Source organism: Triticum dicoccoides, chromosome 2B (genome assembly GCF_002162155.2).
Source record: "Triticum dicoccoides isolate Atlit2015 ecotype Zavitan chromosome 2B, WEW_v2.0, whole genome shotgun sequence".
NCBI lineage: Eukaryota > Viridiplantae > Streptophyta > Magnoliopsida > Poales > Poaceae > Triticum > Triticum dicoccoides.
The window spans coordinates 43726529-43741761 of NC_041383.1; the positions used below are offsets into that span (position 1 = coordinate 43726529).

At 43.2% G+C, this 15233-nt stretch overlaps 1 protein-coding gene across 1 annotated transcript; it reads right to left on the minus strand.

Annotated features, from left to right (window-relative positions):
- Positions 1-8519: 8519 nt before the first annotated feature.
- LOC119367044 lies at positions 8520-11436 on the minus strand. Its single transcript, XM_037632676.1, has 6 exons — positions 11280-11436; positions 10947-11027; positions 9554-9715; positions 9421-9474; positions 9126-9272; positions 8520-8970 (listed from the first exon to the last, which is right to left on the minus strand). Exons 1-6 carry the CDS (start codon positions 11397-11399, stop codon positions 8596-8598), a joined length of 939 nt encoding a protein of 312 aa, XP_037488573.1. The 5' UTR covers positions 11400-11436; the 3' UTR covers positions 8520-8595.
- Between the last annotated feature and the right edge of the window lie 3797 nt (positions 11437-15233).

A 15233-nucleotide genomic window follows, 5' to 3' on the forward strand; every position in this document is an offset into this window, starting at 1 on the left:
AAAAAATAAAAGAAAATGATGAAAATGTCAAAAAAAAGTTTCCCATGTGATATGTGGTCTAGTTGTTGGGAAAATTTGCAAATGTGAATTTCGACTTTATTTGCAAAATCTCTCTAGAATTTAGTAAAATGGGCATAACTTTTGCATACTGACTCGGATGAAAAAGTTTTTTATATGAAAAATCATCTACTCGAAAAGCTACATCCAAATTTAACCGAGGGAACCCCGTTAAACATTTTTAGAATCCTCAAAAACCTAACCGAAAAAATGTTACGGGGCTTTTAAGATCTAGAGTGGAAAAAATCAAAAAAAAATCAAACTATGGTCAAACAATGGTCAAACTAATTATTCTAGAATATTAGTGTTACTAAATAATTATTTCAGTTATTTTGAATTTTGGTCAAATCTGGTCAAACTGTGGTCAAACAATGGTCAAACTAATTATTCAACAAATATTAGTATTACTAAATAATTATTGTTTTTTAAAACAATAGTTTCAAACTCAAACAATGAAATGTGTCACTTCATGCTCACGCAAAATTCCTGAGGGTTAATAGGATTGACATCTTACTATTGTCAGCAAAACAACAAGTGCAGACTTGGAAATGAGGGAGAATAGAACCCGGAAGTTAAGCGTGCTCAGGCTGGGGAGTGGTAGGATGGGTGACCGTTCGGGAAGTTAGATGATTAGGAATGATGAGGGGTGATTAGAGATTAGTTGATAAATTGAACATTGATGAGGGGTGGTGATTAGAGATTAGAGGTTAAAATAATTCAGAAATTTAAAAATTCAAAAAAAAATCATAAAATTTCCTTTAGTCCCGGTTGGTGTTACCAACTGGGACTAAAGTTTGAAACGGGACTAAAGGGGGGAGGCATTGGTAACGACCCTTTAATCCCGGTTCAAGAACCGGGACTAAAGGTCCTTACGAACCAGGACTGATGCCCCTTTTCTACTAGTGCACCATGGGATGCTCGGGTTCACCATCTACCCCATGACGCAGCACGTCTACGAATCCCTGCCCGGCCTACCCGTCTCCACCGCCGCCCCGCTCGCGCTCGCCGGCGCGTGGTCCCCGACGGCGCCGACCGCATCAGCCTCCTCCCCGACCAGCTCCTCCGCGACATCATCTCCCGCCTCCCTGTCGCCGACGCCGCCCGCATCGCGGCGCTCGCCTCGCGCTGGCGCTCCGTGCCCCTCGTCCTTGACGATGCCCACTTCCTCCCGGGAGGGCGGCCCGCCTTCGGCGAGGACTCGCCCAGCGTCGCAGATGTGATCACCGGCGTGCTCGTGGCGCACCCGGGCCACTTCCGCTGCATGCACCTCACCTGCAGCGCCATGGACGCGCTCACGTGCACCGGGGTGAGCTCTCCCGCTGGCTCGACATCCTCGCTGCCAAGGGAGTCTAGGAGGTCGCCTTCATCATCCGCCCCTGGCCGCTCGACCTCCGCCTCCCCGCCACGCTGTTCCGCTACGCCACCCTGACCCGCCTCTTCCTTGGCTTCTGGAGGTTCCCGGAAACGGCCGCTGTCCCGAACCTCGGGGAGCTTGCCCTCTGCATCGCCGTCATGGAGGACCGCGATCTCACCTTCCTGCTCGATAGAATCCCTGCCCTGGAGACCCTCACCATCATTGGGTCACAGACCGGAGTACGGCTGGACGTATCGAGCGGGCTTTTCGGCACGCTCGTGGCCCGTTCGGTCTTGGCCCGCTCGGTCCTGGCTCGCTACATAAAATGGCCGGTCTGGTCTGCCATATCAAGCCCGAAAAATTCTTGGTCCGGTCCGGTCTTTAACTGGTCCAACCGAGCGGACCGAGAAAACATAGTCATCGTTGTTGCCCTTCCTCGTCGTCGCGGCCACCGGCAGAACTAGGCTGAACCGCCGTGTCCTTGAGCTTGCCCACACCTTCCTTCCTCTCCTCCCCATGCCCTGTGGCCTCAGGGCATGGGTTCATGCACTCGCTATATTACATGCATTCAACACAAAAACTGCTAATGAATAAACGTATCCACGTTCATGAGTAACAGCCGCGCCGCCCGCGCACTTTCCATGGCACGTCGCCCACCTCGAGTGGCGCTCGCGATGTCGTCCACCTCGATCACCAGAGAACTCCTTCACGTCGCCTACCTCGCCGCTACTCCCGCGCACCTCGTCACTGATGGTGGTTGGCCGGTCCGCTGGGGCCGACCCGGGCTTTGAACTCCACCGTTCCGGTCCCAAGAAACAGGACTGCAAGACTGGTCAGTTTGGTCCGGTCCGGACCGCCACCGGCCGGTCCAAACGGTGTCTCGGTCAGGGACCGGACTGGCCCGGACCGTGTCCACCCTGAGACCGGAGTGCGCACTTGTATTGCAGGCTGGGGCCATGGTGAGCACCAGCACCAGTGTGCCGAGTGTCCAGATGTTGGCTCTACAACTGTTTTGATGCCCGCAATGAGCTCAAGAAAGTGCCTAGTTTCCTCAGATGTTTTCCCAACGTTGAGACACTACATATCCAGGTACAAAAGTTAATCCCGGTTTGCTTCAAAGAACATTTTTCATTACCACTATCTATATTTGTACTCCCTCTATTCCAAAATAAGTGTCGCTGGTCTACTAAACCAGCGACACTTATTAAGGGGGATTTGTTACCAATGTTTCATGATCTTTTCTCTGGACAGCTTCACTTATTTCACTTAAATTTTGGAACAATAACACTGCTTCCTAAGAAAACGGATGTTGTGAGAATAGAGCAGTTCAGGCCGATCTGTCTTCTCAATGTTAGTTTCAAAATCTTCACCAAGGTTGGGACTAATAGACTCACACAGATTGCGTATTCTATGGTGCAGCACTCCCAAACTGCTTTCATGCCGGACAGAAACATCCTAGAAGGGGTGGTCGTCCTTCATGAAACGCTCCATGAAATCCATTCAAAAAATTAGATGGCATTGTTTTTAAGGTGGATTTCAAGAAAGCGTACCATAAAGTCAAATGGCCATTCTTCCAACAGGCATTGCATATGAAAGGTTTTGATGAAGCCTGGCGCCGCCAAGTTGAGTCGTTCACGCAAAAAGGGAGTGTTGGAATTAAAGTGAATGACGATATCGGTCATTATTTCCAGACACATAAAAGCCTGAGACAAGGGGATCCGATGTCCCCTATCCTATTTAACATTGTGGTTGATATGTTAGCAATTTTGATAGGAAGGGCTAAGGAGGCTGGTCAGGTAGGTGGTTTGGTACCTCATCTTGTTGATGGAGGTGTGTCCATCCTTCAGTACGCTGATGACACAATCATCTTTATGGAGCACGACTTGGCCAAAGCGAGAAATATGAAGCTGGTGTTATGCCTCTTTGAACAATTGACCGGGTTAAAGATTAACTTTCACAAAAGCGAGTTCTTCTGTTTTGGTAGAGCCAAGGACGAACAAGAAGCTTATAGGCAATTGTTTTGGTGCGATTTGGGGTTTTTACCTTTCACTTACTTAGGTATACCAATCCACCACCGTAAGCTGACAAACAGAGAATGGAAGTGCATCGAGGACCTATTTGAAAAGAAACTGAGTTGCTGGAAGGGCAAGCTCATGTCATACTGAGGCCGATTAATCCTGATAAATTCGGTTCTCATGAGTATGCCTATGTTTCTCTTGTCGTTCTTCGAAGTCCCAGTTGAAGTCAGGAAAAGACTGGACTTTTATCGTTCGTGTTTTTTTTTGGCAGGGTGATGAACTAAAAAGAAAATACCGTCTAGCTAAATGGGATATCATCTGTAGACCAAAAGACCAAGGGTTCTTGGTATTGAGAATCTTGAAGTTTAGAACAGATGCCTTCTCAGCAAGTGGCTGTGGAAGTTATCGAGTGAGACTGATGCCACGTGGGCGCAAATCCTCCGTAGCAAGTATCTTCAGACCAAAACTTTGTCTCAGGTGACAGTAAGACCGATTGACTCGCCTTTCTGGAAAGGGCTTATGAAAGTCAAACAATCCCTGTTTAATAGGACAAAGTTTGTGATTGGTAACGGTGCTAGTACACGATTCTGGGAGGATACTTGGCTCGGAGGGACACCCTTAGCAATTCAATACCCGTCCTTATATCGTATTGTTCAACAACGTGAGGTGTTCGTTGCAACGGTATTTCAATCTATCCCCCTTAATATTCAGTTAAGAAGGTCGCTAGCGGGCAATCATTGGGAAGAATGACTCCGTCTAGTAAGTAGACTGATGGAGGTTCAGCTTTCTCAACAACCCGATGAATTACGCTGGAAGCTTACTAGGTCTGGACTATTTACAGTTAAATCAATGTATATTGATGTTATCAATTCGAGCTTCATTCCTAGTTCCAAGCATGTTTGGGCTGTCAAATTCCCATTGAAAATAAAAGTGTTTATGTGGTTTGTCCATAAACAAGTTATTTTAAACAAGGACAACTTGACAAAGCGTAATTGGACCGGTCCTACTAGGTGTAGTTTCTGTGATCGGGATGAGACGATTAAATACCTTTTTCTTGATTGCCTGCTAGTCAAAGTTTTATGGCGGACGCTCCATGTTGCTTTTAATATTACTCCACCGAGTTCAGTCAACACCTTATTTGGGATGTGGCTTAGCGGGATAGAGCCCGACTTAGCGAGACATATTCGCGTATGAGTCAATGCCTTGCTGTGGGCTATCTGGAATTGCAGAAATGATTTGGTTTTTAACAGAACAACACACATTCATTTTTTGCAGGTTATTTTCCAAGCCACGACGTTGATCCGTTCGTGGTCGCTACTCACTCCGACGGAGGCCAGGGAGCATTTGGTTACTGGATCCATCCGTTGGGAGATGGTAGCTCGGGATATCTTCAACCGGTTTGGATGGCGGTCATGTAATAGGATAGGCAATTAGTTTACCTTTCTCTCTGTTTTGCCAGCCGGTTGTGGCGTCCTTTATTTGGCTAGTTTGTATTCTAGCTTTTCTGGCTCTGAGTGAGCTTATTGTCGTTGGGAGACTTTTAGACTTTTAGACCTGTTTGGCACATTTTTATTTGATTAATAAGAGGGTCGTATGCATTGTTCTGATGCAGAGGCCGGGGCATTCCCCCTTTTTAAAAAAAGGTGAACTATGCATGTGTTTTTTGTTTTTTCAGTCTGCAATGGTTTATGAGGATCCCACTGGTAAGGTGAGTGCCAAGTTCTGGCTAGAGGGTGGCCCCATTACATGTATCCGGAAGAATATGAAGAAGATGGTTTTTCTATGAGTTGCAAGGGTCAAGAAATGAAGTTGTGTTCCTCAAGTTCATCGCTGAGAGAGCTGAAATGCTAGAGAAGATGGTGATTGTGGTGTCATATAAGTTCTTAACTTCGGGGGTTGATGTGAAAGCTACACTCAAGCCTCTGACTTGCGCAAAATGGGCCAACAGAGATTGTGAGCTTCCAGTCTACAAGAGCACAATCACCAAAAGTGGAGGTCCAGTTGATGACATCCGACTAGCATCTGAATCTACGTGTGCTGACCCTTTTGACCATATCTACTACGATGAATTGCTGTAAGGTTAATTTGTAGCTATTCCTCTTGTAGAGGACTTCTGGTACTTTAACCTTACCAGACCGAGTCGGCAGCAGCTGGTATCTACAGTCCATGTCATTCATCTAGCAAGTTGACTCTGTGATGTTACATCACAAAATTTGTGCTAAATATGTGCCTGGTTATTGTTGGTGGGGGAAATTGAGATTTCGAAGCTTTATAGCTAAGTTAAAGTTGTGTTCACAAACCTTGTGCTAAATATGATTTATACTGTTGCGCTCACTAATGGTAGTGGCCTGTACAGTAAGTTTACAAGGGTTTTAGGTGTTTGCTACCAGGATGCATGTTTGGGGGGGAATGAAGCGACACCTTAATTTAGTATACATCTATTTGCGATCTGAGCTGTGAGCGTCAGCCTCCTATTTAAGCCTGATCGCTGAAGATGAACATATCAGGTAGTGCCTCTGCTGAATTACTTGAGGCCAAAGCATGTACCAGATCGTGTTGTCAGTGGTCAAGTCCATGTTTGGATAGGCTGAAGGCCTACATGCCTACTTTTAAATTCTGCTGCCTACTTGGTACTTGCCTACTTTTAATCTGGGAATCAGTTCAATGTTATGCTTGTGTAATGTTTGCCTTGTGCAATCAGTTCAACCATTCCTTGTGTAATCAATTCAAAGCAATTGCGGTTTTACGCTACATTATTTCGAGTGCTTGCAGTGTTATGCCACATAGTTGTTCAGAGCTTCCTTGTGTAGCTGATTCAGCGTTTGCATTTTATAATTTGTTCAGGTCGTTGTGGTTTTATGCTAGAGAATTTCAAGTGCTTGCAGTTTGCTGCTTTTACTCTCGCAAGGATGCTGAAAGAGACCAAGTCCTGAAGAGTTCTGCCTTTTTGCTCTGTTGAACAGGCCGTCCGTGGTACCAACAGCACCGTCAATAGACACTTGGGGTCTGAGCCTGTATCAGGAACCCGTCGCCGACTGTCTCCCCCTTCTCTGGCGATGGGTTACGCTGCCAGGCGTCATGGGTGTCCGTCTGCCCCATTGCGTCCGGAGCTCCAGCAGAGGGACCTGCGGCGGCGGTTGACATGAAGCTGCGGCCGAGCTACGCCTCCTTCATCCAGCACTAACTCAGGAGCCTCGGCACGTACCAGCATATCCTGCCCCTTCCAAGGTATCCCCCCCTATCTGTCAAGGAATTGACTCCCCTGTATCGTGGGGTGCGAAAAGTGCTGCACTTTTCGCTGCACTCCTGAGGTGCTTGTGTAATCAATTCAAAGTTGAGTAATCATCAATGCTGCAATTGCAGATATTTCTTTAACCAGGTGATAGAATTGTAGATTGCCCTCCAACTTTTCAGTCGATCCCGCACTTGTCATCAAAGTTAGCTGAATGCTCTCTTGGTTTTTATTTTATTAAACCTTCATGTTTTTGTGTCTGAACCTGATTTGATATGCCATTCTCCATTCCTTGTTGTAGTTCCAAGACTTCCTGATTTCTTCCTAGACATTGCACACATTGTCACTTGTGCAGATCGGTGCTAATAAGCCCCGCCTATTGCACACGCTAGCGTCGAACTGTGTGCGATGACATCATGACATCACAAATGTTACAGAAATAAAACCATGTGCGATGGCCAACACATCACACACGATTGAGGAAGGAAACTGCGTGCGATTCCTTGCACACAGTTTTCTCAAAGAAGCATTTGCGATGAACTAAACTATCACACACGTTTTGGTTGAACGAACCGTGTGTTCTGCATAGCACATGAATGTGCTGAAAAACTTGTCTGTGATTTGTAACATGCGGTTCGTTTTGATGAATTGTGTGAGATATGTTGCCATCACAGACAGTTACACCTAAGAAGCCGTGTGTGGTAATGTTTACACGATGGTCTCACTATTGGAAACTCTAGCTTTTTTTTCACCGGCTCTTCTTCTTTGTCAACGCTACTAAGGACGTGACGGTCGCCAACTTGATGGACGAAAGAACATGAGAAAGGGTTCTAAAATAAAAGGCTAGAAAGCCTACTACAGTACAGTCAAAGTCAGCGGCTGAGTTTGCCTAGCCTCGCCTACTCATTTTTGTAGGTCAATGATGTCAATAATCGAAAGTTTTACCAGCTGCACATTGGCCTCGTGTAACCGTCGCATGAAATATTTTAAACATGCATAAAAACATTAAATGATAAAGTAACAGAGGTTCATAGGTTCTTAATTACATGAAATATTTACAAGATAATATAAACTGGCTAGGCATAAAACTGATCCATCATCTGCCATCTTTTGACATGCTTACCAGTGCTGCGGCTGCAGCAGCGCGACCCTCAGCGTCAAGGGGAAGGAGACATGTCCTCATGTCAATAATCCGCCTATACATGTTGCAGCTTTTTTAGTCGTCGTTAGCCGCCTACGTGAGATGTTGTGTAGTCAAACTTTTCTCCCAGATCGAGTGTCAGCGGCGCTTGTCGATGCCATCCTTCATTTTGGTAAAGGTAAAGATAAAATCTAGTAAGATCGATCTTAGTAAATTAGTTTCCAAGATTTTCACTAGTTTAATATTTTCCTCTTCCATCTCCAAATTTTTATTTAGTTTAGGGATCACTCACAAGCTTTCTCGCCATCTCTTTTTGATTATCTTGTTTCAAAAATTAAAGTATCAAGAGATATAGAATTACTTTGCAGTTTCTGAACTGAGTTGCATTGTGCTTATTTTGTAAGCTGCCGGTAAAAATTTACGGTTCTATTACTCTTATTAGTAGATTACATATCAAGAATTTTTGTTATCCCGTTTTTGCCCTTCCACCTTTTGTCAGAACACAGCTTGATCAAAAAATAAGTGTGATGCCAAATATCTAATAATCTAAGAGCTAATATAATAGGCTGGACGAAGTTACAGTAATCCATCATATATTACCAAATGGAATTTAGCTCACTGGGTTTTCTCTATAAAGCATGGGTTCTTGTTTGTCCTTCAATATATTTAAAATAGTTTATGATTTATTAAGTCATCAAAGGCGAGAAAAACTTGTGTCCTCAACCAATACAACCATCTGTAGATAATAGTTTATGATTTGTTACATTATCGAAGGCATGAAAAACTTGTGTCTTCAACCAATACAACCATTTGGTCTACCATAGTAAAATATGTAGCCCCTATTGATTATAACAGTGAAGTCAGTTTCTTTGTAGCAATCTGGCCTGTCAACTAACTTGATCATGCGAGTTGTAATTGGGTCCCGAGCATGGCCGTTGGCATCGTAGATCTTAACATGCTTAAAGTATGCAGATCTCTTATCATCTTCATCATCCGGGAACTGACCACTGCCCATTGGAGGGCCATGTGTATTTTTTAGGTAATTCACAAATCCTGTCAGGGCTTGTATTCGTGATTCTCCAGGGCAAAGTTGTCCTGGAAAATGCCCCAAGAATGATGGACTGTCTAAATCGTGTCGATACACCACCCAATCCCCGGAGTTCGGATCCTGCAGTATACAATAAACGAGGGATGATGGTCATAAATGATATTTTTTCATGCTACAGAAGTGTAAAGAAGCTAGATAGCTTGCAAGGAATCTCTTGTGAACATGTGCCATTGCAATCTTATAGGGATATATCTACTAGGACAACAGGGGGGGACCTTGTTTAGGCTAAGCCTGGCGTAGCGATCGGCTTGGCCATAAATTGACGGGGGAGAAATAGCTTGGCCAGGCACTAGTGCAGCTCCCCTAGCAGGGACAAATCGTGGGCACTGCAAGTTATAGCAGCCTGCAGATTTGGTGTCCCTCTGAGAAATGATACAAGGCGACATGTATTAATGTTAATGTATACATAGCTATACTTAGTATAAACGAGTCCAAAGAGGAAAAAAAAGGATAAGTTTAGTGACACCTCAACATTATGTACTTTATCAGAATGGCATGGTATACACTTACCGTCGTGTATGTAAAGAATCGAACATCTCGGTTATGATACAAAGAGGGAGAAATCTGCAAGCCAACCGATAATTTAAATAGCACTTCTTGAAAAGCATTTGAGTTTGTCAGAATGGGTGATATGTGTATGTACATGAAACCCTGCTTCAATTAAGCTGTAGTGTTCCCCTTCTCGACAATAGACCTGTATGGCTGATCCGGAGTCTTGAGAGTTTTCTTTATTAGGTGAACCCCATATACTCATTTCATCTCGAAGACCATAGAATTTTCCTGGCTCCGTGTGCCACATTGCATACTATTTATATAAAGATGTAGCTCAAATTAGTGAATAGTCAGAAAAAATTGTACTAGTGCACAAGCATATTACAACTTTAAGGTAGCTTCTTGCCAGCGATAAGATGCTCTTCTTCCTAGAACTTACAACGTGGTGTTTTTAGGTGATCCTCTGGACGCTATCAGGATTTTCCTATACCTTAACCAAGTAGGTCTGGCTCGAACAATCCTTCTCAACAAGGTGCATGGGTCATGCCGATGTACCATGGGCAATTGGTGCATTGGTTAACTCCTAGCTAAGTGTTGGCACATCGGGATTAGTATTACATAGTGCATGCATACATGGAACTTCTCGGTAAGGAAATACGATGTACACTCCAAGTCCAAGCTAAGTGTTGGCACATCGTGATTAGTAATACATAGAGCATGCATGGAGCTAGATCCGTTTCTGAATCCATTTGGTGTGGTGTATTAATTTTTATATATTGCATTACTTGTCTTGGTCTGTATCTGGATCCATTTGTGTTTGGTGCATTAATTTTGTATATTGCATTCTTTGTCAAACCAGATCTGTTTCTGAATCCATTGAGTGTAGTGCATTAATTTTGTACTCCTTCTGTCTGGGTTTATTAGGCCCCCTTTTTATTTTGGACAAAAGTTTTGACATGAATTTTAACTAATAAAATTTACACTATATGTCACAAAAATTGTACCGTGGAAAAGCTCTTTCAAATATAAGAACAATATACTTTTTGTAGCATATACTTTACATTTTTTAGTCAAAGTTGGATCCAAAATACAAGGGGGCCTAATATACGGGAACAGAGGTAGTATATTGCATTCCTTGTCAAACTAGATCTGTTTTTCTTTTCTTTCCTTTTTTGTGAAAAAACAAAATCTGTTTCTCAATCCATTGGGTGTGGTACATTAATTTTGTAGATTGCGCTAAAGAGAAACATATTCGTAGTTCCATTCATGCATGTAATCTAGATTGAGCAACTATTTCCTTCTGTTACGAAAATTATCATTTTGGACATAGGTAAAGTACTTACTATAAAATCATATGCATACATTTGTCTCTAGAAGTACTTCCACAATGTGCAATTTTAGTATTTATACATATTCTCTGATTGATGTTTATGGGAACTGAAGATCTAACGATTTGGGAAAATTCCTTCACGCCTTCCTGTTCATCACATAACAAAACAAATAGGATTCAAATCTAACACGGAGGGAGGGAGGGGGTGTCGTACATGAGATATGGTGTTGCCTTTTCCATCAGTTTTCATTCTCCCGTTGAGCTGAAAAGGGTTGGATCTTGAAAGAGTGCCATTCTAAAAAATGTTTTTTCTGGAAAGTTAGGACGATTGTTGTACCAAATCCACAAAACATAATTATTTCCTTGCACATGTGGTGTTCTAATATCTACTGGGCGACATAACTGACAGAGAATAATTACAACAGAATACAAATATTGGTAGTTTTCATGATCAAGTGGTCATGTAGGTACAAGAACGTGGTGGATACATAAGAAATATTAGAAAGGGTTATATGTTTTGACAAGCTAAAAGTAAATTTAATTTTACCTTCTCATTTGTTTGTAGGCTGCCACCCAGATCTATTGATTCGGCCAAAGTGATGTAGTAAGGAGCAAATGAAAATAAGAGAAATATTGGTATGATAACATGACCCTGACCAGAAGCCATGGGTACAAGGAACTGTCTTCCTTCAACAAAACTTATAATTTTGTGGTTCCTTATACTTGTGTGAGACCTGGGCAATGCTATATATAGAGTAGAGGTAAAAAAAATTCTATAGAATGGTTTAGACCATTTCTTGTACGCGTTCGCTCAACATTTATTGAATGGCTGATTTGATGATCTATCTTTCTTTGTATTTGGGTACATATCAATTTTTCCATGAATGTTTTTTAATAGTTACTTAATTTACAATCGTTGCATATCCAATATACAGATAAGGAGACACTTATTGTTTCATGATATTTCATTAATAACGGATTTGCTTATATCCAATGAATGGTTGTCTGATGATATGTCTTGTTTTTCTATGGATATGTATCGGTTGCTCCATCAATATTCACTAATAATAGACTTGGTTTAAATTGTAACCATTTATTTTCATTAATTTTTTTCAAACTCGTTGGTAGCTGACCTACTCCTTTCCATTCATCAGTATAATGGAGGGAATCACCCTTTCATGGGCCAGTACTCTCCTCCTAGCCCAACTAGGAGCCCATGGATCAATGGAAAAAAGATTGGCTAGTTTGAATTATAAGTGGTACATAACTTCAGTCTAGAGAATTCGATGCTATGCTGCATAATCGGTTCAATTTATGTTTGCGTCATCTTAAGTTCTTGCCTTGTGCAACAAATTCAATTTTTTTGGAAGCACGATACAAACGCGAATGCTTCATTGTGCAACCATTGCAAGTACTTGCGGTGTTGTGCAACATATAGTTTTTCAAAGTTACCTTGTGTAATTAGTTCAAATTTGCATTCTATAATCTTTTCTACTTCTGAAGTTTCAAGTTTATGGTCGTCCGCAAACTTACTAAGCCATGTTCCCTTTTGTCTAACAAGTGGATAATCATAGCCTAGGACACGAAAGGGAACCTACGGGAATCGTTCTTTCATAATACTTTATAAAAAAATGATCCCTTCCTCGCTGCCCTTCTCCCCAACCTCCTACGATGCCCTCCCCAAATCACCTCCCCCATGCCGCCTATCTCCCCCATTCCTCTTCCTCCTACCGCATTAAGCTTAGGATCCTTGTTCAAATATTAAAATGCAATTCTACCTCACGTTATTCCTCCCCAGGTCCCCATCCCTCTTTCTTCCCCATCTCGACACACCTAGTTTCCACTGCCCTGCTCTCTCGCCGCTGTTGGTACGCTCTCCTTTGTCGATAAGCAGAAGCTACAATTTCTACCCACTTGCTCGCTCGTTGTCGTCCAAACTTGGTGGAGGCCGCACACCATGTTGGCATGCCCGCTTTTGCCGTCGCTGGACATCGTGGAAGTCACACCCATGCTTGGGGAGTGCGCTGGTTCAAGAACTGCACCTTGTCTGCACGAGCATGACATCACGACACGTAGACAAACATGTGGGAGAGAATTCCTTATTTGGCCCTTAAATTTTGCTTCCCCCATTGGCCCAAAACTGTTTTTCTTCCATTCTTGACACTTAAACTTCATTTTGTTCCCATGTGACACTTTCATCCATTTTTTCATCCGGCTATGTTAAATGGCATGTAGAAAGACAATTTTGCCCCTGATGGTAATATGTTAGCAAAAAAAGAAAGGAAGGGAACTTGAATGGATCACTAGTAGAAAACATGGCTTAAGTTCGGGGTAGATGAGCCCATTAGTCCCGGTTCCGTCACGAACCGGGACCCATGGGCCCATTGGTCCCGGTTCGTGAGGCTAGGGGGCGTGCCGGGCCTCGTGGTGGCATTGATCCCGGTTCTTCTAGCCCCTTTGGTCCCGGTTGGTGGGATGAACTGGGACCAATGTGCCTCGATCCTGGCCCACCACCACTGGTCCCGGTTGGTGGCTCGAACCGGGACTATAGGGTGGTCTTTAGTCCCGGTTCCAGCCACGAACCGGGACCATTGAACCGGCGAGGGGAGAGGGCTTTTGTGTGTAAAACATTATAAGCAAAAAGAATTTTCATAAAATAAATAAAAAAGCAAAAACTAAAAGGAAATAAATAAGTAGAAACAAAATAAAATAAATAAGTAGAACAAAAAAGACTTTAATATATAGGTAGAAACAAAATAAACTTTAATAAAGTAAAATAAATAAACTTTAATAAAATAAATAAAAATAGCAATAGTAAGTAGAAACAAAATAAAATAAATAAAGCAAGAAAGAAAGAATTTTCATAAAATAAATAAAAAGAGAAAAAAAGAAAAGAAAATAAATAAGTAGAAACAAAATAAACTTTAATAAATAAGTAAAAACAAAATAAACTTTTATAAACCTCTAGTATTATTGAAACTAAAATTATATAAAATTAATGCAACTAAAATTATCAAAGTATTTTCTGTTCAACACATTAAAAGCAAAAAGAATTTTCATAAAGAATTTTTTTGTTAGAATTTTTTTGTTGGAAACTAAAATAACAAAATCTGTTTTTGAATATAATGATAAAACACAGTAATATGAAATAGCAGGAAAAAGAATCACTCAGAAATCTATTTTTATAGTAAAGCTATTCAAAAACTAGTGCTTCACACAAATTTCCAAGAATTCAAATTTAAACTATTCAAATTGGAAAACAAATGGCACTAGCTGAAAGTTTGTAATTTTTATTACCTAAAAGCAAAAAGAATCACTGAAAAACTAGTAAGTATTTTGCTGTAGGAAGAAACAAAATAAAATAAATAAAGAAAAAAAAGAAAACAAAAAAGGTAAAAAAAGTGCCACCTACTGGGCCACCACGGCGTGAATACAACTAGAAACCCAACCATGGGCCAAGATTCTGGCCCGCAGAAGGCCTAGTAGGCCCAGGCAGCATATTGTGTATTTAGGCCCAGTGAGCCTGCATTTGAGAGGAGTTCGAGACGACAGCCACAGTGGGGCTTATAAACCACTGCGAGCTCCTCTCAACGAGCGAGGTGGGACTAAACATTTGGCCGCGGGGCAGCACAAGGCCTTTTGTCGAGGTTAGTGCCACCAACCGGGACTAAAGGGGTGCATTGGTCCTGGTTCGTGGCAACAACCGGTACCAATGCCCCCCTTTAGTCCCGGTTGGTGCCACCAACCGGGACCAAAGGCCTTTGCTTCCCGCCCTTTGGGCTTCTGAAAAGAGGCCTTTGGTCCTGGTTGGTGGCACAAACCGGGACTAAAGGGGTGTATTGGTCCCGGATAGTGCCACGAACCGGGACCAACGCGTAGAGTATATAAGAAAGACTTGTCAAAATTTTGAGAGTTCATCTCGCAGTTGCCCCCGACGACGCCGACCTCCATGGCGCCGCCAGGCTGCCCCGACGCCGCCCGCCGCCCTCGTCGTCGCCGTCGCCCTCGCCCGTGCCCGCCGTCGCCGTCACCGTTGCCTGCGCCCATCGTTACCGTCGCCGTCGCCCGCGCCCGTCATCGCCACTGTCTTCCCCCGCCGTCCTCGCTGCGCCGCCCCTGCTCCGACGCCATCGCCCTGCCTCGTCGTCGCCGCCCCCGCGCCCTGCACCGATGCCCTCGCGCCCGTCGTCGTCGTCGTCGTCGCCTGCGTCCTCGCTGTGAGCGCCGCCGGCCCCGATCCCCTCCTCTCTTGATTTTTTAATGATTTTTTGTAGTATGTATTTATGTATGATTTTTTTGCTCATAGATTATTTTTTGTTCATAAAAGTTGTGCACTTTTGTATAGAAACGAAAACGTAGAGTGAAAACGAAAGCAAACATAAAAGTTGTGCACTTTTGTTAAAGTGAGGGGCGACATCGGACATGACATGAGGGGGTCGGGGACGTCAGACATGTGATGAGGGGGTGAGCGTCGTTGTCGTCTACCCCCTCCCAATAACAT